The sequence below is a fragment of the Sorex araneus genome, chromosome 6, assembly GCF_027595985.1.
Source record: "Sorex araneus isolate mSorAra2 chromosome 6, mSorAra2.pri, whole genome shotgun sequence".
Taxonomy (NCBI): domain Eukaryota; kingdom Metazoa; phylum Chordata; class Mammalia; order Eulipotyphla; family Soricidae; genus Sorex; species Sorex araneus.
The window spans coordinates 98,663,599-98,688,335 of NC_073307.1; the positions used below are offsets into that span (position 1 = coordinate 98,663,599).

Sequence of the window (24,737 nt, forward strand, 5' to 3'; positions counted from 1 at the left end):
TGAGTATGTCGCATTTGCTTATACTTAATTTTGTCTGTGATAAACATGGGTCAGAGGTAAAATAAGGTCTAGTTTGTTTGTGGCCTCAAGCTGGAAAAGTCCACTTTTTTTTTTTTTTTTTTCATTTTGCTTTTTGGGTCACACCTGGCAATGCACAGGGGTTACTTCTGGCTCTGCACTCAGGAATTACTCCTGGCAGTGCTTGGGGGACCCTATGGGATGCTGGGAATCGAACCTGGGTTGGCCGCGTGCAAGGCAAACGCCCTACCCGCTGTGCTATTGCTCCAGCCCTGGAAAAGTCCACATTTTTAAGTGGTTACATGAGTTAAAAAATTATCGATGGTGAATTAATAAAAGAATTAAAAAAATATATATATATCGAGGTACGGGCACGCCGGCCTACTTGGCTTGCTGAGCCCTTGGAGGCTGTGGACCTGCTCCGACAGAAGCAGACTGCCCCCTGCAGGACACAGCTGCACAGGGCTCCTGCTGCCTGCCAGTCTCCCTTCCCGCTTCCACCCCACACTCTGGGCACCTGCTCACTGCCGGCCCCAGGGCGCCCCAGCCACGGGCACGTGCATTTAGCTGTCATGCAGAACTGGCTGTTCTTTTGTCAGGTTTGGCTGTGAGACCTCAGTCTTGACCCCATGTTCTCAGCACCCTGGTTTTCAGCTGGGTTTTTGCCTAGCTTGGGATCTCAGGAACGTGGGCGCTCTGTGCAAATAGATCTGTCCCCACTGGAAGTCTCTCCACTGAACTCCTGGGCACTGGGGACACTCATGACCTGTCTCTGGGTGGGACGGTCAGCAGAAAGGACAAACTACTGAGTGAGCTGGGGGGTGATCGGGAAGCAAATGTGTGTCTGAGCACTCTGGGTGCACTCTGTGGGTCACAGGAGTCCATGCCTCTGGCATCTACTCCTGGCTTAGCACTTGGGCCCAAAGCTGCCCTGTCTGTGTGGCCACAGTGTCACCGCAGCACCTCGGTGTGTTCCTTGCCCTCTACCTCAGGCACTGCAGCAGGAGCACTGGGGGCAGGGGTGTGTGGTTACCTGGAAATGCAAAAATTTTGCATTTCTTTTGTCACAAATCCTATTTAGAGAATTAAATTTCATTTTTACATTTTTCTTCTGTGGAGACATTTAACATTAGAACTTTAATTTTTTTAATAACATTTTCAATATTGTCATTGTTCTTCTGAAACAATTTAACTTAAACCCTAGCTTCAACACCCTAGAAATCTCTTAAAGATTAAATGTAAAATAGCCTGACTAGATCACAGAATGGAAGTTAAAAATGTGGTACAAAAATTTCTTTTGAAAAAGCCCAAAGCGAACTCTCCTCCTGGCACGGGGCTGGCCTGTGTGTCCCAGGGTCTCAGGCTGGGCTGGAGAGTGCAGGAGCGGAAGTGGAGCTTCTGTGCTGGGAACGTGCAGCTTTCCCTCAGGTGAGCCCAGGCTGCAGAGCTGCATGTGGCCCTCCTAGTTCTAACGGGACTGGCGCTGTCTCCTGCCGCTCTCCCGGCTCTCCCGGCCTTCTGTGTCAGGGTACTGAGAGAGATCCAGGGTGAGGACCTGGCTGAACATGCAGTCGCCGTGCTGCAGGGAGAGGAGACGGTTAGCAGGCAGGCGGCCCTGCCCAGGAGGCCAGCAGGGAGGGGGAGGCGCATTGAAGCGCCACCTAACCATGACACCTACGGTTGGCATCTCCAGTTGTCTGCCGGGATAAGGGACCCAGATGCACCCCTGGCCTCAGCTCCTGGCTCCTGGGGCCGGGCCACATGAGAAGCGCTGCCAGGGAATTCCCATTTACAGAACAGGGCAGAGCCCGCCACACTCAACCCCAGGCGCCTCACAGTGCACCTGGTGCCAGGCCCAGAAGCTTCTGGCCACTGTCCCTCCACTTGCCTCTCGAACGTTTAGTCCTTGTCCTACAACAGCATCCGTCAGCCTTCCTGTCCCATGGATGGGTGGCTCTGCTCAGCCTCCTAACTCCACTTTGGCTTCACTGCAGGGTGCTCCCGTGGGCATCTGCATGAAGCACCTGCTAATGCCCTTGTTTGCCTGCTTGTTCCCTGTGACTCTGCCTTTGCCAGTCCTTGGGGTCTGTGGTGCTCCCGGGCTACTGAGTCTGCTCAGGAGTCATTCCTGGTGAGGCAGTGCTGCGTGTGAATGGGGCCCTGCAGTGTATAAGGGAAGGGCTTGACCCCTGCACTCTCTAGCCCAGCCCGAGACCCTGGGACACAGCAGAGACCCTGCATGGGCGAAGGAAATGGCCTTTCTCCTCCCCTTGAGGACTGCCATTTCTCTCCTGTTGTGTGCTGGTGTTTGCCTTGCATACGACTGACCTAAGATTGACCCCTGAGCATCCAGTGTACTCCCTCTCCCCAAAACAAAACAAATAGCATTTTGGAAATTAGTTTTTCTTCTCTGTGTGTGTTGTGTGTGTGCGCGCACGTGCGTGGCGGCGTCACACCCAAGGTCCCAGACATGCAAGGCTGACACTACTGCTGAGCCATGTTCCTGGCCTGGAATTCTGAGAGCCTGTTTGGGTTCTGGCCAGGAGCGCAGCTACTCAGATGTCCTCAGCTGAAGACGACCGGTCCATCTCAATTTGGGGAGGCCGTCCTCTTTGACAGGGCGTGAAGCTTCAGGCGGGACACACATGGAGCGATAAGGGAGGAAGGGGACACCCGCCTACTGGCCAGGTCAGCCGAATGAACCCTGGTGATCAACGGGGCAACAGATGTTGCAGCCGGATCACCCTCACATCCTGGCCTGGTATTTTGAAAGCTGACTTTCTGTTGCTGCTTTGGGACAATACGCAGTAGTGCTCAGGGGCTACTCCTGACCTGGTGCTCATGTGATGCCAACGATCAAACCCAGGCCTCCTGCAAAGCATGTACTTAGCATTTGAGCTTACTGAATCTTATAGTCAGATTCATGCTAGCCCTAAATCTTACTGAAAGATGGAATTTTTATCCAGATGTGGTAAACAGGACTTTCTTGGACCCATAGGAAACTGGACACCGGCACTGGTCTGTGGACTAGAGTCAGAAACCACTGTCTTAAAAAAGTTTCTAGTCTTTTTTTTTTTTTTTTTTGTAGTTTTAGAAAAGAAAGGGTTCCCTGTTATTACTACCACACTAAATTAGTTTTGGTTAAAACATCCAGTATTACAGAAGTGTAAAACAGTATTAATGGTCTGCTTGTGTAAATTATTATGTGCTACTTATAAAGCAAACTATCATACATTCTGTCTTTGTGGGGGTTGGGCTGGGGGGCCCACACCTGGTGGTGCTAGGGGCTACTCCTGCACCAATGTGTGTTAAACCAGTGGAGTGGGTCCTGCTGTAGAACAGTTCAGTAATAACTTTGTTTTGTTCGGGGACCATATCTGGCAGTGCTCACTCTTGGCTCTATTCTGAGGGATCATTCTTCATGGGGTTTCCTCCTTTTTTGTGGGGGGCGGTGTACCTGGCTCTGCACTCAGGAATCACTCCTGGAGGTGCTTAGGAAGCCATAGAAAATGCTGGGGATCGAACCAGGGTCAGCTGAGTGCAAAGCAGGTGTCCTCTCCACTGTGCTATCTCTGGCCCTGGTTTGGGGAACCTTAGATGGTGCTAGAGACTGAGTGTGAGTCGACCGCATGCAAGGCACCTCACCACTCGTATTACTGTTTTTTTTGGGTCACACTCAGTGATAGTCAGGGCTGACTCCTAGAGGGGCTTGAGGGACCACCTGGGGTGCTGCACGCAAAGCAAATGCCTTCCCCTCTGGGGTCTTACCTCAGGATAGATGCCGATCAGCGCATCTGCCTTGGAGTAGAATTCCTCCTTCAGGGAAATGACAATCATCTGGAACTGCTCCTGAGTCTGTTCTTTGATGTAGCTTGATACCTGGGAAACGTCATAGGGCAACATTTTATCTTCAAGGAAAGGCCTCAAGTTCAGATTCTGGGGACAGAAGTTCTGCCCGTTTTAAGTGATAAGGCACTTCATTGCCTCTGCTAACCAGTAACTGCAATTGCAGCCATAGAGAAGGGTCAGGTTTTGAAACAAGTAGCACTGTTGTCCCGTTGCTCATCAATTTGCTCAAGCGGGCACCAGTAACGTCTCCATTGTGAGAGTTGTTACTGTTTTTGGCATATTGAATACGCCACGGGAGCTTGCCAGGCTCTGCCATGCGGGTGGGATACTCTCGGTAGCTTGCCGGACTCTCTGAGGGATGGAGGAATCAAACCAGTATTTAAAATAGTAATAAATCTCAGTTTCTGATCTGAAACTTCTTAAAAGACATTTGGGGAGACTTAAGCAATACTCAGGCCTAGGAGCCATTCCAGCCATGCTTGGCCAAGCAGGCTGGAGAGATCCGTTCCTGGTTCGGCGTAGCAGTGTCCAGAGGCAGTAGCTGGAGGCTACCCGGCCATACCTGGTGGTACAGGGAGGGCTCCAGGGCTGGGCCAGGTGCTCGGGGAAGGGACACGCAGTGCCAGGGGCTGGACTTGGATCCCTGCACTCAAAGCATGCGCCCCTGACCTGAGTGACCCACGGGCCGGGGGATAGCTGAGCGGCTCCAGCACATGAGGGCTTTACCCTGAGCACAGACCTGCAGGCAGGGTCCCCAACGTGCCACAGTCTGCTTGGTCTTGGTGCAGTGAGGCGTGTGGGCACTACAGCTAGAAGTGTGGCCCACACAGGCCTCGATGAGCATGTGGGAGCCCCTGGTGTCACGACAAAAGGCAGGAGAACGGGGCTGGAGCGAGAGCACAGTGGTGAGGGTGCCTGCCTTGCATGTGGCCAGCCTGGGTTCGCTCCCTGGCATCCAACTGGGTACCCCGACACTGTCAGGAGTAATTCCTACGAGCAGAGCCAGGAGTAAGCCCTGAGCATTTCTGGGTGCACCTCCCCCAGAAAGGAAAAAAGCAGGACACAGGCGTGGAGAGGTGGGTCTGGAGACGGCACTGTGGGGAAGAGCACTGGCTGTGCAAGTCTGGTCACAGGAATCCGTGCCCCACATGTACATGCCACGTGTCATCCTGACAATCTTGTTAACTCCTGGCTCCAGCAGCACCTCGGCCAGTGCTGTGAGCACCTCAAAAAAGGAATGTGTCCCGAGTAAGTGCCACGAGGAAAGATGCAGCGCTGTGGCCAGGAAGTGTGGTCTCGGGGAAGGAGTGCGGGGCCTGCTGGAGTCTCCAGTCCACACGCGCAATCACTTAACTGTGCATCTTTCCTAGGCCCGCTGCAGGGAGCCTCGGGCAGAGGCAACTGTCCTGCACGATGCATCGTCGACTGTCCTATGTTGCCATGTTTTTAGATACTCAATCTTATTTTTAATCATCAATTACTAACTCCCTTATTCAGGGTCTTTGAATCGTAGACATTCTACTGGAAATTAGAGCAGAAACTTACTTTGCCAATGTTAGTATTGTCCAGGGCTGCATCCACCTCATCTAGAACAAAGAATGGAGCAGGCCGGAAACTGGGGGGGAGAAGAACAAGTAAATGACACCTTGACCACCAGGGTGGACTCTCGGAGTCGCTGACGGTGAGCCCGACTGGCGTGCCAGACCTCCACTGTCTTGACCCTGCCGAGGAGGGCTGCACACCAGTCCCTGCCCGCACCTCCGGGGGAACCCACGACAGCCTCACCTGTGCACGGCAAACAGCAGCGCCAGGGCGGCCACGCACTTTTCTCCCCCTGACAAGTTGTCCATTGGCATGAACCTTTTGCCAGGCGCCACACAGTTGTAGCTGATTCCCTCCAAGTATGGCTCTTCCGGGTTCTCGGGGCTCAGAAATGCCTGGAACACAGGGCGTCTGCTGAGTGGGTCAGAAAAGAGACTGGCACCGTCCAGCTGGAGCTGCAAGGTCTTCTATTAGTTATGTCTTGGTTACGTATTCGTCACTGCCCGGGTGATGGTTTTAGCTCTGTGTTGCGCAGCGTGTCTGTGTGGGGGCAGAGGGGACACCTGAAGGGACAGAAAGGCGCAGGCCTTCCCGGGGGTCAGTCTCCTTCAGCAAACCCTCAGAGCCCCGACTAGACAGATGCAGCTGCCCTCAGGGAGCTCAGGCTGAAGTTTAGTCTACTGAGAAGAAGACCCTTCAGGTTAAAGCTGTAAGTGGCTAATTTAGAATCACCGGCCGGTCTCGGGCTGCCTCCCACCTGCTCCTTTTTTCTGATCGGCTCCACAACACCGAAGCAGCCATTCACTCAGATGCTCTGTCAGGGCTTCACACTAGCCTCTGGTAGGGCCCCAGCCGTGGTACAGTGGGTAATGCACTTGCCCTGCAGGTGGTCGGCCTGGGTTGGACCCCCTGCACCCCACACGGTCCCCTGGGCCTTGCCAGAAAGATTCCTGAGTATAGAGCCAGGAGTAAGCCCTGAGCACAGCCAGGTGTGGCTCAACCTCCTTCCCCCCCGCCCCCCCGTCAAAAGTATGTGACCTCCAGAGTGCGTTGTAGCTGTTTACAAAGTGGCTAAGGGGCTGGAGAGATGGTACAGAGATAGGCGCTTTGCCTCACATGCTGCGGACCTGGGTTCAATCCCCGGAACTCCATGTGATCTCGTGGACCACTCAAGGGTGGTCCTTGGGGCCAGAGCCTTGGGTACAGAGGGGAGGGCGTCTGCCTTGCATGCAATGGGCCCAGATTTGATCCCCAGCATCCCTTATGGTCCCTTGAGCACTGTCAGGAGGAATTCCTGAGTGCAGAGCCAGGAGTAACCCCTGAGCATCACTGCGTGTGGCCTCCCATAAACCAAAAATAAAGCTCAGAGCACAGCCAGCTGAAGCTAGGCTCACTACCCTCTCCCCCCGCTGCCGTCACGACAGCGTCTGCCAGGTGGTTCCAAGCAGTCAGATTAGGTCCAAACAAGAGAAATCCCAGAACTCAAGAGAACCTGGAAAGGAAATCATCCAGCCCCCTCAATTTCAGGCAGGAAAACAGGCCCAGAGGAGCCTGAGATACCTCGGCAGCGTGTGCTCTGCATGCAGAAGACGGGGCTCAACCCCTGCCATCACACGACCCCGAGCACTGGCTACGTGTAGCCTCCAACCCAGCCAACCAAAGAACAAGCCCAGAGCCTGGCAGAGCCGGGCCGAGCACATGGTGCCTGCCGTAGAAGCAGCCACGCAAGTTCGTCTTCAGCAGGACGTCTCCATGCGCGGTCACCTGCTGCAGCAGCGTTTATCCTATTTCCCACCGAAAAACATCCCACCAGTAACACAGTGTTCCCATGAATATTCAGGGAAGAAATATACATACTTGGGCACTGTTGTTTCTGCAGAGCTTCTTGTAGATTTGGTCGATGGAGATCGAGACGTGTTCAAAACACTGGCTGAAAAGATCGTATCTCTTTTTTTTCACATGTTCAAACTCTTGTCTACATATCCTGGCTTCCTTTCTGCTGGCCTCAAAAGCTAAGAGAGAATCAATGTTCTTAATTTTGGGAACCACTGAAGGGCTTCTCCTATTCCCACATTAAGGCACGAAATATGTACACACACACACACACATATATATATATATATACACACACACACACACACACACATATTTGCTGTTTGGGCCACACCCGGAGATGCACAGGGGTCACTCCTGGCTCTGCACTCATGAACCACCCCTGTCGGTGCTCAGGGGACCCTATGGGATGCTGGTAATTGAACCTGGGTCTGCCACATGGAACATGCAAGGCAAACGCCCTATCTGCTGTGCTTGCTATCACTCCAGCCCCAAGGCACAAAATATTTAAAAAAAAAAAAAAAGGTTTTCAGTTTGCTTATCTTAATAAAATCTACCGTCAGAATACCTCAGCTATAATTCCAAGAACATGGCTTTTAAGAACAATGAGCCCTGGGGCTGGAGTGATAGTACAGTGGGTAGGCATTTGCCTTGCATGTGGCCGATCCGGGTTTGATTCTCAGCAACATCCCATATGGTCCCCCAAGCACTACCAGGAATGATTCCTGAGTGCAGAGCCAGGAGTGGTCCCTGTGCACCCCCGGGTGTGAACCAAAAAAAAGAAAAAAAAAAAAAAGAACAATGAGCTCTTTTCCTACCAGGGCTAATTAAAAAATAAAAACAAACCCAAAAAGCCTTGAGGAGTTCTGACACGGTACCTTTAATAAGTTATTACACTGATATGGGGGGAAATGTGTCCTAAAATAGTCAATATACCTGGTTTTAAACTTAAGCAGGACAGTTCAAAAAGGATATGATTAAGTACTTCAATGCACAAGAAAGGAAAGTACAGGAGTGGGGCGAGGGCAGGGGCGCCCCCAGCCCCGGGCCCTCCCCGCCCCTGCCGCGCCTCACCGTCTGTGGACTCCTGGAACTTGTCCCGGACTGTCTTGAGGTTCTCCAGGGCCCTGAGGTTCGGGGCGGACGTCTTCAGCAGAATGTCCTCGTGCGCGGTCACCTGCTGCAGCAGGAGTTGGAGCTGGGCCTCCACCTCCTTGTCGGTCTCCAGAGCCTGTGGCCGCAAAGATCAGCAGGTGCTGCCCCTGTGGAGTGCCCAGGCCCCACCCCCACACCGGGTGGACGCTCCGGGACACACTTCACTTTCCGTGTCTGAATCTGGCTGCAGATACCCAGGCGACACCGCCATGACCGCCGGAGCGTCCGCTCTCAGTCTATAGGGCTGACAGAGCTCCCGACTCGGAGAAAGGGAGGAAGAGGAGAGGCAGGTCCTGTCAGGAGAACTTTCCAGACCTCCCAGGAAAAGTGGATCAATACATGAGAAAGGTGAGATCTGAGTTCCCTGTGGAGACTGGAAAGGGGGAGTAAACTGACAGGTACCTGCTAGAAACCAGATTTTAGCCCCAGACAGTGTAGCGGGCAGGGGGCTGCTGTGCATGAGGCTGACACAGGTTCGGTCCCCAGCACACATGTTGCTCCCTGAGTCTGCCAGAAGTGAGCCCTGAGCCAGAAGTGTGAGTCATGCTAGGTGGCACCCCCAAGAAACGCCCCCCAAAAAGATTCTTTATACCTTTGTCAAAGTTCATAGTAAGCAAAAACCCCAGAAACATGAAACATTGATATATGAGAGCACTAAGTAGCACTGTCGTCCCGCTGTTCATCGATTTGCTCGAGTGGGCACAGTAACGTCCCCACTGTGAGACTTGCTGTTACTGTTTTTGGCATATCGAATACGCCACGGGGAGCTTTCCAGGCTCTGCTGTGCAGGCGAGATACTCTCAGTAGCTTGCCGGGCACTCTGAGAGGGGCGGAGAACTTGAACCCGGGTTGGCCACATGCAAGGCAAACGTCCTATCCGCTGTGCTCCAGTACAGTACTGTAAGTGTACTGTTCAAGTTTTTAAATATTTTTTTCATCTTAATTTACTTCAAAATATGGAATGAGGATAGAGATAATATAGTAGGCAAGGTGCTTACCTTGCACACAGTCAACTCAGATTCAACCCCTGGCACCCCAACGGTCTCCCAAGCCCCACAGGACTGACCCTGAGAGCAGGGCCTAGAGTAAGCCCCAACCACAGGCAGGTATGGGAGCCGCACCCCCACTCCCCACCAAAAAAAAAAAAGGAATAAAATATATATAATAAACAAAAACCCCAGGATGGTACTAGCATAAAAATCAGAAAAAAACTGAGCACTAAAATAAACCCAAGCATACATGATCACTAATATTTCACACAGAATTACACTCATTGAAGAAAAATCTCTATAATAAACAGCACTAAATTAGGTATTCCCATGTAAATTATGAAAGTGGATATAAAACTCCTATCACTTATACAAATCAACTTAAAGTGGATTAAAATTGATGGTATTTGTGGGATGTCTACTTAGTGCTGTCTTTAAATTCACTTCAAGAAAGCAATAAGTAGACAATAAAAAAGACACATTTTTTTTTTTCTGATTATCAAGAGATTCCACAAATACCATCAAGGTACACTAGAGGGCCCGGAGTGAGAGCGCAGCGGGGCGGGCACTGGCCTCACAGGGCCTCCTGGTCTCAATCCCCGCACCCCTTACGGTCCCCCGAGCCCACTAGAAACGATCCCTGAGCACTGCCAGGCTCTTTCCCAAACCAGAGTCCAACAAATCCAGTGCTGTGTGGGCACCGCGGGGGACTGGCTGCCGGCCCATTCTCTAGTTCCGCCTTGCGGACCAAGCCCGTCACTGACCACTGCCTCCCGGGCTCCCAGGGAAGGTCAGGGCCGCCTCCCCAGCAGCGGCCGTGTGAGGGACAAGGGGAGTACACAGGGGTGAGGCCTCGCTGAGGCGGTGGCTTCCCTCCAACTCTGCCTCCACTGTCTCCTTTTTCCTCTCAGACTTTGCTAAGTAAAACTCTTTAATTCACTATTTGTCTCCTGAGATTCTTTTCTGCAAAAGCAAATTAGGAATTGGGAACCGAGGGTGGAGGTCACGCCCTCAACCCAGAGGCCCAACCCTGCTGCCGCCTGGGGATCTGACTCTGGCCGTGGGGGTAGTTTCTGTGCCTGGAGGCCAAGCGCAGGGCCGGGGGCAGATTCAGTCTCTGGCCCATCTAGGCCCCGAGGGGGGCTCGAGTGAGGCTGCCCACCGCCCCACAAGCCAGAGGGTGGGGCCTCTCAAGCCCCACCGAGTCACTGAACGATGCTGACGGAAACATTTGAGGCAGGGCCCACTGGCACCATTTCTGAGAGACAGGAAACGGGTCGCTCCTAAACGTGTGCCCTGGATCGTGCAATGCCGGTCTGGGGGCCGCGCGGACGCACCCTCACCTTCCAGTCGTTGTTCAGGGAGCTGTAGTCCACCTCCAGGGCATCCTCCCGGTCGTAGATGTCTGTTGTGGCCTGGGAGCTCTCGGCTTCAGTGCCCAGCTGGAAAACACAAGCCTCTGCCCATCTGGACTGCGGGAACACTGCGCTGTCCTGTCCCTGTCCCCATGGGGTGGTGCGCTGTCCTGTCCCTGTCCCCATGGGGCGGTGTGCTGTCCTGTCCCTGTCGCCGTGGGGCGGTGCGCTGGCCACGATGAGCTGGTCTCCAGATCTCCCCGCTTCCTGCCCCTCCCCTGTGCTCACTCGGGCCCGGCCAGCGGCCCCCTGGCCTCAGCAGCACGTGTCCAGTGCTGGACCCTCCGCCCAGGCGTCTGTGTCGCTCCATCTCTCCTCCGTACTCTTTCCTGGCCCATTTTACTTCTTTAGTCTCACCAGCAAACCCGGCAATTTAATTCCTATTTGATTTTGTTTGTGGTCCCCCCAGCACGGGAGGGAGGGGCCTGGGGGCAGCCCTCACTGCTCAGCTGGAGGAGTAACAACGGCAGGGGAGGGAGAGGGGGGTCAGTGGGGAGTGCAGGCCCTGCACAGGAGACCTGGGTCCTAGCCGTGGCAGCACAGACTCAAATACATTTATACATACGTATTTTCTGGGCTACACCCAGCAGTGCTCAGGGATCACTCCTGGTGGGCTTAGGGGGCCATCTAGGGGGCCATCTAGGGTGCCGGGATTGAACCTGGGTCTTTTGCATGCAAGGCCAGTGCCCTCCCGCTGCAGTGTCGCCCCAGTCCATCACAAAAAATACTTTAAAGACAGACAACATATATTTCTTTCTTTCTTTTTTTCTTTTTTTTGCTTTTTGGGTCACACCCGGCGATGCACAGGGGTTACTTCTGGCTCTTAACTGAGGAATTACTACTGGCGGTGCTCAGGGGACCATATGGGATGCTGGGCTTCAAACCGGGTCAGCCAAGTGCAAAGCAAACGCCCTCCCCGCTGTGCTATCGCTCCAGCCCCAACATATATTTCAATTCCAAAAATATTTCCAAAATATTTCAATAGAGTCAAACGTCACTCTAAAGAAAGAAATACATGAGCATCTATTTGGACAATAATAAAAACTAAGACTCAGAGGAAAAACATCCCCTTTGTGATTCTCTCTTTTCTAGACACTCTCGGTGCAAACCAACCTTTAAAAATCAAGTCTAACTTTTGTGTAATATGTCATGCATGTCGAACACATGTTTTCACGTGTACATTAAGACCGTGAATCTGCGTCTAATGCTGCAGTTCAGCAATGCTGTTCCTGTGCCCGAGACTTGGGAGTGATCCCGGACTCAACACTCTGACAGTCTTGGTGCTCTCGGGATCCCCGACACAACTGTGCATGCGGCCACTGCCGTGAGGCAGCGCCACTGGACACTCCCAGCTGCTGCCCTCGCCGGGCCTCACAGCCCGCCCTCAGCCCTGCTGGGCCAGTGAGGACCCCAAGCAGCCCTTCATCCCCCACCCTGTGACTGCCACGCCAAGCCCGGTGACGTCCTTGGGACCAGAAGGAATAGTGTGATCGTCCCTGAGGGCGGTGGCTTCTATTCCTCAAGCCCCCACTCCCCGTCGTGAAGGGAACAATCACGGCTTTGTGTCACGGCCAGCGGCGCTCAGGGCTTGCTCCTGCCTGTGCCCGGGGATCGCTCCTGGCAGGCTCGGGGACCATATGGGGTGCTGGGGACTGAACCCGGACTGGCCGCCTGTAAGGTAAATGCCCAAGCCGCCCTACCCCGTATTATCTCTCTGATACCCACTTCTTAGATGACGATCAACATTAATCCGTTTAAGGTGTTAATATCTATTTGGAAATACCTCATGATGAAAACGAAGTCTTTGAAGCTAACAGAAATGAAAATAATTTCACAATCCTGATGGACACACTGAAGAACCATCTAGAAGGTTCCTAAGTGAGAGCTGGATTGAGGCCATGGCAGGAATGCTGCCCTTAATCACGGGGTGCCAGGCACCACAGGCTGACCCACTCACCGGGGGCCCGTCACCCTAGGCCCCCCTCTTCTGCTCTATTCGCAGGAAGCTCCGTGGAGACCGGCCTCCCCGAAGTCCACCGAGTGGGGTGTTCCTGCCTCGACCTACCTGTGTTGTTAACACAAGCAGCTGGACATAGCTGCAGGGATTTTACTGATTTATGTTTGACTGTTTTTGCAGTGCCAAGACCTAGGACCAACCAAGGCCCAGCCCCAGCGCCACTGAAATACCCACCTCCACGTCAATGATGTCATCCAGGGACCCCAGCAGGAGGACAATCTCAATGTCTTGAACCTTGCAGTCAAGCAGCAAGTTGTGCTTCTCCAGTCGTTTCTGTTCCAGGGAACTCTGAACGACTATGACCTCTTTTTGACATTTCCCCACGGCCCTGTAAAGAATGGTAGCGATGAAAACCTGACTGTATCTTACTCATTATGTAAGCTGGCAGCCGGGAAGAAAAGCACGTGTTACAAACTTAGAAGAAGAAACACTTTTTCTCAGGGAGGGGGCCAGGCCCCTGGCCGAGGGAAGAGGCGGCAGCGGTGCAGAAGACGGCCAAGCATCGTGTAGAAACCCTCTCAGGAACAGTGCTGAAATCACACTGCAAAAAACTTATTTTTAAAGTGTGCCTCTTACAAAAGCAGGATGGGAAGTAAACGGGGAAGGGGGGGGGGCGTCAGTGGAGGGAAGGGGACTTGGTGAAGGGACTGGTGTTGAAACATCGCAGGCCTGAAAGCCAGCCACAGGTGACTGTGATATCACGATGACCAAATAAAAAGAAAACAAACATTATTTCCCCTATGACCACTGTAAGTTCTAGAATGATCTCATTGCTGCTTATAATTTAAACTTCAAAATTCATGGAAAAAAATCATAGTTAATCCAGAGTAATATTTTCAATAAGAAACATTATTTTCATCAGACTAGCAACAACACAACACTTCCCCACTTACCTTGTCAGTCTGTAATTTTTCCAAGTTCCACCTGTCTCTCCATGTAACTCTGCATTTTATTACTGTTTTCTACTTTCGGTTCTCTAGTGCTGGGGATGGAGCCTGGTGTCTGTGCCCAGGGCCCGCCCCGTGACTGCTGAGCTCCCCGCCCAAGCTCTGCATTTCGGAACCCAGGTCTCAGCATAAGAGACGACTTGCCCCGTTAAGTCTTCCCAGGCAACGTAACCCGCCAACGCTTTCAAATACCATTTCCGTTTTGTTTTGTGTCGTTCCTGGCCGCGCTGGGGGCTACTCCAGCTGGGAGCCTAAGGGTTGCTCCTTGCAATACTTGAGCACCCTTTTGGGGTCAGAATTTGAACCCAAGGTCTCACCCAAGCAAGGCAAGTGTTAGCCATGTCCCAGGCGGTAATAGCTTCTATTTTAAAAGGAGGCTGAGAGAAAGTGTGCTTTTTTTATTAGTAATTAATTTTTGCATTTTGGGTCACATTCAGCGATGCTCAGGGGTTCCTCCTGGCTCTGCACTCAGGAATTACTCCTGGTGGTGCTCGGAGGACTATATAGGATGCTGGGGATCGAACCCGGGTCAGCTGTGTGTAAGGCAAACGTCCTCCCCGCTGTGCTATCACTCTGGCCTCCACAGTGTATAGATTTTTTTCTCTCTTTTTGGGTTATACCAGACAGTACTCAGGGAGTACTCCTAGCTCTGTGCTCAGGTGGAGATAAACACGGGTGCTGAGTGCACCCAGCTGCCCCCCCAGCTCCTTTCCTGCTGTGCTGGGGCTGCCGCAGTGGCGCCCGTGGGTGCCCAGGAGGCCCTGGGTGCTGGGGATGGAGCCCGGGGCCTCACTAAGCCGTATTCACCGCCTCCAACCATGTGCGACCTTAGTTCTCATTTTTATTGTTTTTTTTTCCAGCCCCAGCCAGTGGTGCTCAGGCTGAATCCTGGCCGTGGGCCCAGGGGCACCCCTGGCGGGGCACGGGGGCCCTTGGAGGGTGCCAGGGACTCTTCCTGGCACCCTCCAAGAGTGACTCCCAGAGTGACTCCCAGAGTGACCTACTGTCACTCTGGCCCCACGATGTGAATTTTATTAAAAAAAATTTTTTTTTTGGCTTTTTGTGTCACACCCAAAATGCTCAGGGGTTACTCCTGGCTCGACACCCGGGAATTACTCCTGTGGTGCTCGGGGGACCGCAAGGGATCATCAGACCCAAGTCAGCAGACGCCCTCCCAACTATACTACCGCTCTGACCCCTAGAGTGGAATGTTAAGGAGGACTCAGAAGCAGGGCCAAATAGTCAAGGAAGAATGACATGGTTTGGGTGCTAGAGATAAGCTCAGTGACAGGACAAAAGCTTCACATGCATGAGATCCAAGTACAGTATGGGGCGGAGGGAGTGGGGGTGGAGGGGTGGGTAGGTGGGAAGGGAACTGGGGGAGGGAGGGGTCGAAGAGGGAAGGGAGGAAGAGAGCACTGTTTCTACTTAAACCAAAAGTGAGTCTAAAAATCATAAATAAATGAACTTTGATTCTACTAAAATATCTTATGTACATAAAGAACTTTCTGGCTGTATCCAGAAGCTCTGTAGATAGTGAGGAATTGAGCACTGCCCAGATAGTGAGGAAATGAGCACTGCCCATTTCACGAGCTCCCTTGGGTCCGGGTCAGCCCTGCGGCAAGCTGCTGTCACTCACACACAAGCCAGAGGGTTCCAGATCACCTCCACGATGCCAGCACTGCCCAAGTGCCACAGACGTCAGTCACCCCCGCTGAGCGGCGTGGACAGTGTAGCCCATAGAGCAGAGCTGGGTACTAACCAACCAGATGCTGCCACCACGGCCTGGAACAGTTCTGGAGCTGAGCTGGCCTGGCCCGCTGCTTCCTTTCAGAAACAATCCCTTGGTGTCCCTTCCAAGTTGACCCTCCCTAAGCCGGCAAACAGCCCCAGCCCACACGCTGCACCTGAGGCTTCTACTGCCCCCGGGTGGTGCGGGGATGGGGCCCTTCAGGGGAGAACTGACCCAGGAGGCACAAGCACTGGGGCGTGGGTGAGGCGCTCTACACAGGCCCTTTTTCACCTGCCAAAGAGATCTACTTCCTCTAAATAACTGACATTCCTTATTTTCCCCCGAAAGAGAAAAGTGGAAAGGTCTGAAGTGAGGGCGGAGTGCCAGCTTGCACGCGGCAGGCCTGGGCTCCATCCGGCACCCCACGTGGTTCCCTGGGCCGTCAGGAGTGAACCTTGAGTGCAGAGCACGAGTAAGGCCCGAGCACCGCCGGGTGGGGCCCTGAACAAAAACAAAGTACGATGTGAGCAAAAGCCCCGCCAGGGTACAAACTCACTTATTAGACTTCCTTGTAATTAAGTTCAAATCGATCATTAACGCCTGTAAAATGGGTTACCCCAAAGACTAAGCTTGTACCTGTCAACCGCTAACAGCTGCTTCCGCTGCTCCTCCATCTGGGCCTGCACCTTCTCGATGGCGGAAGTCTGAGCGACAAGCTGGGCCTTGAGCTTCTGTCGCTCCTCCATGAGTTCATCCACAATTTGCAGACAGTTTTCTTCAACCTGAAGGAGACGATTGGCCCTGGAGACGTCCTCCCTTTCACACCAACGAGGCCGAGACCGCCACCAAGCTGTGCCTGCTCGGGCCCCCGCTAGCTCAGCCCGCTCCCGACTCACCGCCTCTCATTCCCGTGTTTAATGAAATGATCCTACTTCACCCTGTTACTGGCAATCAGAGACATTTTCTAGATGCCCTCTTTTTGGCGATTTTCGCCGTTTCCTCCTTGGAACTGCCTCTCTACAGCACAAGTTCGGGCACTTCCCGACCGCTGCCCACTGGTCAGTGCACCTCCCTGCTCTTCCTCCACCCTGCCGGCTTCTCTGCCTGACGCAGCAGTCACCTGTGGTCCCCAGAGCTGCCGATGCTGTCCGTACATCTCCCAGCTCTGTTTTAACACCGGCTGGCAACGGGCCTAATGGCAGCGCGGCAGCTCAAGCCAGGACTCAGGATTCTCTCACGTGCCTGTCACGGGGCTCCACCAGCCCTTCAGTGAAAGCCCAGTGGTCGCTCCTTGAACCATCCCTGCCCTCCCGCCCCCAGTCATCTGCTTCTTGAAGCTGCAGACACAACTCTCTCCCCCCCCCCCCCCCCGCCCACCCACACCCTCGGCCCACGGGGCTCTCGGGGAAGGAGATCACGTCCCAACGGCAGCGCGCTCCGGCCAGGATGGATTACCTTCTTCAGGTTTTCAATCTCTTCTTTACCTTTCTGGACAGTTTCTTTTAATGTGTTTATCTTAGTCGTTTTCTTCTTCAGCTGATTGTGACTATACTCAAGTTGAACATTAAGTCGAGTTTTTTGTTTCTCAAATTCTAGTCTAGCATAATAAAGTCAAACATTATAAGTGATATACAGAGTGCTTCAATTATTTTTATTATAGGCAATTAAAAAATCTAAACAATATTGCAATGGAATCCCCTATTGCTATCACTCAACTCTAATAATGATTGATTCGTGGTTAATCTTGCTTCCTCACTCAACACTCTCCCCAGTGCATTACTAGTCATATGAAGGACATGATGGAAATTCACATGTAAATATTTTAATTTGTAGCTCTGAAAATGAAGTGACCTTCAATGACCATAAACTATTATGTGACTATTGCTGCCAAATTTCCTAAGTCTCATTAACAACAACAACAAAAACCCAAACAAACTGGACTTGTTAGAATCTGTATTGCCGTGGACATATTAAATCTTTTTTTTTTTTTTGCTTTTTGGGTCACACCCGGCGATGCACAGGGGTCACTCCTGGCTCATGCACTCAGGAATCACCCTTGGCGGTGCTCAGGGGACCATATGGGATGCTGGGATTCGAACCCGGGTCAGCCGCGTGCAAGGCAAACACCCTACCCGCTGTGCTGTTGCTCCAGCCCCCAACATATTAAATCTTTTGAAACCTACAGATTCCCTCTTTTTTTTTTTTGCTTTTGTAAAATTAGTCTTTATTTTACTTAGTCAATCTTTTTAGATTGTTAGGGTCCTGAGAGCTAGAGCAGAGGGTAAGGTGCTTGCTTGCCCAGCATGGTGGCGACCCAGGTTTGATTCTTGGCATCACATACAGTCCCCGGGAGATCCCAGAGCTGGGAGTCAGCACTGAGCACTGTCGGGTGTCACCCCAAACCAAAAGCTCTCACTCACAAAGCGACACTGGGGAAGAACACGTTCCTTCCTGCTGCACTTAAGCATGACACGGATGCTCAGAGTGAGAGACCAGAGGCTCATAGAGATTAAACCTGAAAGGAAGAGAAGATGCCGGTGCCCCCGGAAGCACCGAACCCGCTTCCTGTGATATGCGGCACCGCCCTGCTCAGGGGCCTGAGTGCCTGCTGACACCACTTTGTCAACTTCTCCATTAGTGTCAAACGGGACTTCGAGAAATTGATGAAGACTGTTTCTACGCTAAGGGCGACGTCTGAACCCCCCGCAGAGCTGCCTGTGCAATGGCTGAAGCTGTAACTCAGGACGGCCAGGGACCGAGAGCCCAAGGCTACTAAGCACACAGAATGGACTCCTGCGGAGAGCGAAGAGCAACTGCACAAGTGTGGAGCACCGCATCCGCGGGCACCACTGTCGAGGACCCTAGAGGAAGAATCCAGAAGATCTCTGGAGTTTGCATCACATACATGTCTTATTTATTTTAGGGGTGGACAGGGGGCACGCCTGACAGTGCTCATGGGCACTTCTCTGCTGTTTCAGGAGCGCCCTCTGCTGGAGCTGGATGGGGCCGGGAGATGCTGGATCAACCCAGGCAACGCCTCACCTCTGCACCATCTTCGGCACCACACTGAGTCATGCCAGATGACATGGAGACCCTCGGTTCTAATTTTTACACAAAGAGTACGTTTTTGGAGAGTGGCCCCCAAACCAGACAGACATATAATATGAATGTTTACTGATAATAAACCGCGATGAAGACTGCTCCATGCACAGTCCCGAATGATTTATAATATACTGTAATCTGCTTATCAATATTTATAAACAAAAATACCTTTTTTGATCAATTTCCTGTTGCTGTTTAACGTGTTTTTTCTCAAATTCACGAATATTCTCCACACCAATTTCTTCACAGAAACGTCGGAAAATATCATCTTCAACCTTTTATTTCAGAAGAATTGGTTTGATCATCAATTTTAATTATGTAGACACTACTTAAAAATCTGTTCTCTCAGCAAGGTTTTCTCAAGTACTAATTACAAACTGACTGTAGAATGAGTCAGTGCTTTCTCTTTTTTGTTAACACCATAGACTATGCTCATTTATTTTCCAACTTTTTATTCTAAAAATGAGTAAGAATGGCCATAATTGATGTGAGTACTTTGGCTCTGATAAAGTGTTCAAGACAAACGTGGAAGCCGTTCTTTCACACTGCCAGGATATAACTGTGTATGTGACAATAGCGCAGACTGTATCCAAGGCTGCAGAGGTGAAGAGAAGGGGCTGGGGAGACAGCACGGGGCTAAGACACGTGCACAGCTCGCACCCAGACCCCGGGTCACTCCTGGCATCTCGTGGTCCCCCCAAACTGCTGGAGTGACCCAGTGGTCTCCAGCATGGCCCAGCCCCATCACACCCATGACCTTGTCAATCTTCTCTTGAAATTCTTCAATTCTTTGCTGGCGCTCTTTGATTCCTTCACTCAGCATAGTGCACTGTGACTCAATATTTAGTAGTTCACTTTGTAACTGAGATTGTTCCTAATTAAAAGAGAAAAAAAATTCTTTTTAATATGGCCATTTAGTTTTACACAGTAAAGTAAAAAATTGTAATATATATATTTTTAGAATAAAAAGGGATTTATGAAACGGGATAAATTCAGTACATTGGGTCGCAAGACTAATGGCCATAAAAATCAAGTAAATAAAGGAATATAACCTCTGTTATGGGTATATTATCTAACATTACATGGCTCTGCATGTAATTTCTAAAATTCTATCCTGATTCAAAATACCATCAAGTTTGGGGGCTGGAGAGATAGCACAGCGGGTAGGGCGTTTGCCTTGCACGCGGCCGACCCGGGTTCAAATCCCAGCATCCCATATGGTCCCCTGAGCATGGCCAGGGGTGATTCCTGAGTGCAGAGCCAGGAGTGACCCCTGTGCATCGCCAGGTGTGACCCAAAAAGCAAAAAAAAAAAAAAAAAAAAACAAAATACCATCAAGTTCATGAAAGCCTAGATTACCCGATGAAAAGCGGCAAGGTGCTTCTTTTTAATCATTTCTAGTTCACTCTGGGAGTATTTGAGTCGTGTCTGAGTTCCTTGGATGAGAGTTTGTACTTGTTTTAAATCTGCTTCCTTTCGGAGTGCCTTCATCGAATCCTAGAAAGGAAGAGAAACAGGAAAGCCTGGTGCTCCCCCACCACAGTCCCCCCATGCCACCTGCCCGGCTGACCAAAGACCCAGTGACGGGGCTGTCGCCTGGCGAGGCCGGACGACACCCGTGAAGCAAGTGAACAAACAAGTGAGCGCTTCCTAGGAAGCATGGCACAGGGATGAAGAACATGAGCTCCGTGCCCGCTGGACTCCTGGACAGGCACTCCCGGATGGACACTGCCTGGATGGACACTTTCCCAGCCTTCTTGCCTGATTCCTCCCTCCCCACCCCTATCTAACTCACGACCGAACACTCTCCAGAACGGACTCTGTCTTTTAACTCCCAGCCTCCCTAAGTACAATCCACATACTCACCCACACTGGTTCCTTCAGTCCTGTTCTGTAAATTTACAATCACGCTTAAAACCCTTTGCTGTCTCCTGCTCTTCTCAGTCAGCTGCTCCCGGGGTCAGCTGATAAAGCTCTAGACTCACGTCATGGTGCATGTTCGTCAGCGTGTAACTCACCAAAAGTGCTCTGCCATTCTTTGTGAGCACTGTTTCCCGGGTCTTACCCCAACAAACAGTGCTCCAGCAGGATACTTGCACATGTCAAGTATTAGGATCTTTACTTCCAGGGAGTAGATTCCCCAGAGTGAGATCAATGGGTCAAAAGTACTTATGTTTTTATTTTATTTATTTATTTTGCTTTTTGTGTCACACCCGGCGATGCACAAGGGTTTAGTCCTGGCTCTGCACTCAGGAATTCCTCCTGGCGGTGCTCAGGGGACCATATGGGATGCTGGAATTCGAACCCAGGTCAGCCACGTGCAAGGCAAACGACCTACCCGCTGTGCTATCGCTCCAGCCCCTCATGTTTTCATTTTAATAGCTTGTACTAACTGCTCCCCCCCCCCAAAGGCTATAATAATTCTTTTTTTGGGGGGGGGTAAAGGTGGGAGATTACTATTATTACTCTTGATTATTACTACTATTACTGTTGATGTCCCCAGGGCTCACAGTAATCTGGAAGCAGAGAGCTGAGGGGGGGGGGGTTACTTAACCCTGAGACTGATCAAAGTTTTACGGAGAAGGCCTGCGGCTGTTCGATGCACCTCTTCAGAGTGCTCATCACCGGGTGGAAGGAGCCACACTTGGCCGCGCTCAGGGCTCACTTGGGCCTGGCGATGCCTGGGGACCAGATGCGGGGCCGGGAGCAAGCAGGGTCGGCTGCACGCAGGCAAGGGGCTTGCCCGCTGCACTGTCTCTCCGGCCCAGCCACCACATTTCTATGGTTAATATCTGAGGACCCGATGCTTTACATCTTCATCGGCAGGTGTAAGTTATTCTCCCCATTCTTCTGGACCGGCAGAAGCTGCAATTTAGTTTGTGTCCCCGAGTAGTCTATTCTAAGCTGAGCATCTCCCACACCTATTAGCTACTTGACTTTCTATTGTGAACTGCCCGAGCCTAGCCTTTCTAGAGTTTTCTATAATGTCTTTTCTTTGAAGGGAGGGCTGGGGGAACACCTGGCTGTGATCCAGGATCACTCCTGGTGGGGACTGGGGATCAGAAGTGGCACCTGCCCGGCTGTGCCATCTCTCTGGCTCCTCTACCAATATTTTTTTCTTTTTGGGTCACACCCAGCGATGCACAGGGGTTACTCCTGGCTCTGCACTCAGGAACCACCCCTGGTGGTGCTCGGGGGACCATATAGGATGCTGGGAATTGAACCCAGATAGGCCTCGTGCAAGGCAAATGCCTCACCTGCTGTGCTATCACTCCAGCCCCTACCAATGCTTTTTTAAAATGTCAAATTATAAAGAATTCCTTGACAGTGTATGATTTTCACTTTAAAGCTTTTCTTAAAATATATGACTTTTTTTTTTTTGCTTTTTGGGTCACACCTGGCAGTGCACAGGTGTTGTTACTCCTGGCAGTGCTCAGGGGACCATATGGGATGCTGGGATTCGAACCCGGTGCAAGGCAAACGCCCTACCCGCTGTGCTATCGCTCCAGCCCCAAAATATATGATGTTTTTATTCTCAATTTTTATTTTACATTCAAGTTTTTGATGTCTCTGGAATTTGTGTGGTAGGAGGCACAAAACTGCTTTATCCAGCTATGACAATGCTATTTCCTAAGTAACCTACTCTTTGCCCATAAAAATAAAACACCATCTTTGGTATTTTCTGGACACTTGTAGAGCAAACTATCACTGTGCTGGGCTCCCTAGAATTCCTCTTTTTTTTTGCTTTTTGGGTCACACCCGGCAATGCACAGCGGTCACTCCTGGCTCATGCACTCAGGAATCACCCCTGGCGGTACTCAGGGGACCATATGGGATGCTGGGATTTGAACGCGGGTCGGCCTCGTGCAAGGCAAATGCCCTACCCACTGTGCTATCACTCCAGCCCACAGAATTCCTCTTGCGTTTTGTTATATTCCATTCCTATACTACAAGTAATCTGACTCAGGGGCTTTTCACTGTGTTCTATTTGCTAAGAGAAATTATAACTCTCTTGTCATATTTTCTTTTGGGGGGATTCCACTTTTAGGAAAATCTTTGTTTTATTTTTATTTTTGTTTTTGGGCCAAAGCTGGTGATGCTCAGGGGTTACTCCTGGCTCTGCACTCAGCAATCACTCCTGGTGGTGCTCAGAGGACCATATGGGATACTGGGGATTGAACCCGAGTCGGCTGCATGCAAGATAAGTGCTCTACCTGCTATACTATCTCTCAGCCCCCGAAGTAGATAATGTCAAAAATTTGAAAGTTTTGTAATATTTTCTTTGACTCACAGCCAGGGTACTTTGTGTGCCATGCACTTCTAGGGCTCAAATCTGAGTCTCACAAATGCCAAGCCAAGTGCTCAAAACAGAGCCTTATCTCTGGTGCTCTTGGCGATATGTCAATCAACACTGTGTTCGGGCTTTGCCACTCCCTGGAGCACTCCCTGGAGCACCCAAGCTTACGGCAGACCTTCCTTTCAGTGCTGCTGTATGTCTTTCACTAAGAGGCTCCAAAAAGTGGTTACTGTGTCTTTAAACCTATTTTGTTTTCTACTGTGACTATTTTTCCAATTCTAGATGCTTTTTATATAAAGGGGAAAAAAGCTAGTCTTATTCATGATTAACTCTCCCATTAGCTTATCAAACAGTAAAGTGCATACTTTCGTGCATGAGATCTGGATTCAATCCCTAGCATCAAAGACATGGGAATATGTATTTATGTACGTGTGCACATATGTGCGTGTGTATGTAAAAGTTGTCAGCTTTATTGATGAATAATTCATTCATGCCCGTGACAGCTGTGAACTGGCTAAATAAATGACACCTCGGGGCCAGAGAGTCCAGGGGTTGGTTAGGGGATGTGTCTTGCACTTGACTGAGCCCAGTCTGATCCCCAGCGCCACGAGCACCCCCAGGAATGACCCGAGCACAGAGCCAGGAGTAAGCCGAGTGCTGCCTTGTGTGATCCCAAATCCACCCAAAGTAAAAGTAACAAAGCTACACAATAAGGTATAGACAGTACTTATTAAACATAAAGTGGCTATTTACAAGTTAAAGCTAAAACACGTCCTTGTTATGATAGCAAATAAAACCATGTAAATACTATGTAAGTCATTATAAAACCCCAAAATAAAAAATAAATATAGAGACTATTTCTAGAAGTTAGGCACCAAACTCTATTTAGCAAATGCCACTAGAGAGAAGGAAGGGAAAAAAAACACTTTCTTTTTTACTGTATTCTATTATACGTTATTTGAATTTTCCAACTCAAGACAGGCTAGAGTTCTTACAATAAAAACTCTGATTTTGTTACAAGAGTTAATTTTAAACACAATTATTAAAGTTAGTAGCCTATGAATTTTGACATGGATTTACCTTTAACTCTTGGATTAGCTGGCTTCTTCTGTCTTTCAAGTTCTTTAAGTCTTTCTCATCCCAGCATCTAGCCTTATATTTTAAGTCACTTGACCCTCCAGAGATCACACCAGATTTTAAAAATAATGTACCATCAAGAGCTACTGTCTGCAAAATTAAAAACATTTTAACTTGGAGAACCATAAATAAAGAACAAAATAAGATATAATATGATTTTTTTTTCTTTTTGGGTCACACCTGGTGATGCACAGGGGTTACTCCTGGCTCTGCACTCAGGATTACTCCTGATGGTGCTCAGGGGACCATATGGGATGCTGGAAATTGAACCTGGGTTGGTCATGTGCAAGGCAAATGCCCTCCCTCGCTCCAGCCCCAATATGGCAATTTTTATAGCTAAAAATTTGTAAATGAGAAAAACCACTTACTAAACTTTGGGTCCAAGGCCCAAAGCAATTCCAGTCTAAAGATTAGCAGCAATTAAAAAGGTTGAAAATATGTGACCCCAAATCCCTCCTCCAATATATTAGTTTCAAATATATTCAACATGAGAAACAAAAATGAACTGTATCTATATTTAATATAAAATATTTTATATTACATAAGTTACTTCAAAGAATTTACCATTATACATCTATGGCATATTGTTATGGTAACTTTAATAACATTAGGACACCAAAGTATCGTTCTTTAAAATGATTATGAATATGGAACCAGAAAAAATTTAAATAAAGTCAAAGTCTAAAATTAACAGTCATATGTAT

General features: G+C 50.4%; 1 protein-coding gene across 2 annotated transcripts in view; it reads right to left on the reverse strand.

Annotated features, from left to right (window-relative positions):
• Nucleotides 1-1,486: 1,486 nt before the first annotated feature.
• SMC1B (structural maintenance of chromosomes 1B) overlaps nt 1,487-24,737 on the reverse strand; it is a 50,682-nt gene continuing 27,431 nt past the window's right edge. Inside the window, exons 12-25 of one of the 2 annotated variants that reach the window (XM_004610569.2) lie at nt 23,977-24,123; nt 19,959-20,096; nt 19,357-19,473; nt 18,768-18,874; nt 16,953-17,094; nt 16,134-16,279; nt 12,993-13,146; nt 10,730-10,828; nt 8,317-8,473; nt 7,267-7,421; nt 5,653-5,804; nt 5,413-5,482; nt 3,787-3,897; nt 1,487-1,597 (exon numbers count right to left, since the gene is read on the reverse strand). In XM_004610569.2, coding sequence (XP_004610626.2) covers nt 1,487-1,597; nt 3,787-3,897; nt 5,413-5,482; nt 5,653-5,804; nt 7,267-7,421; nt 8,317-8,473; nt 10,730-10,828; nt 12,993-13,146; nt 16,134-16,279; nt 16,953-17,094; nt 18,768-18,874; nt 19,357-19,473; nt 19,959-20,096; nt 23,977-24,123 — 1,806 coding nt within the window. The remainder of the gene's footprint in view (nt 1,598-3,786; nt 3,898-5,412; nt 5,483-5,652; nt 5,805-7,266; nt 7,422-8,316; nt 8,474-10,729; nt 10,829-12,992; nt 13,147-16,133; nt 16,280-16,952; nt 17,095-18,767; nt 18,875-19,356; nt 19,474-19,958; nt 20,097-23,976; nt 24,124-24,737) is intronic. The other variant, XM_012933226.2, reaches the window with a different exon arrangement.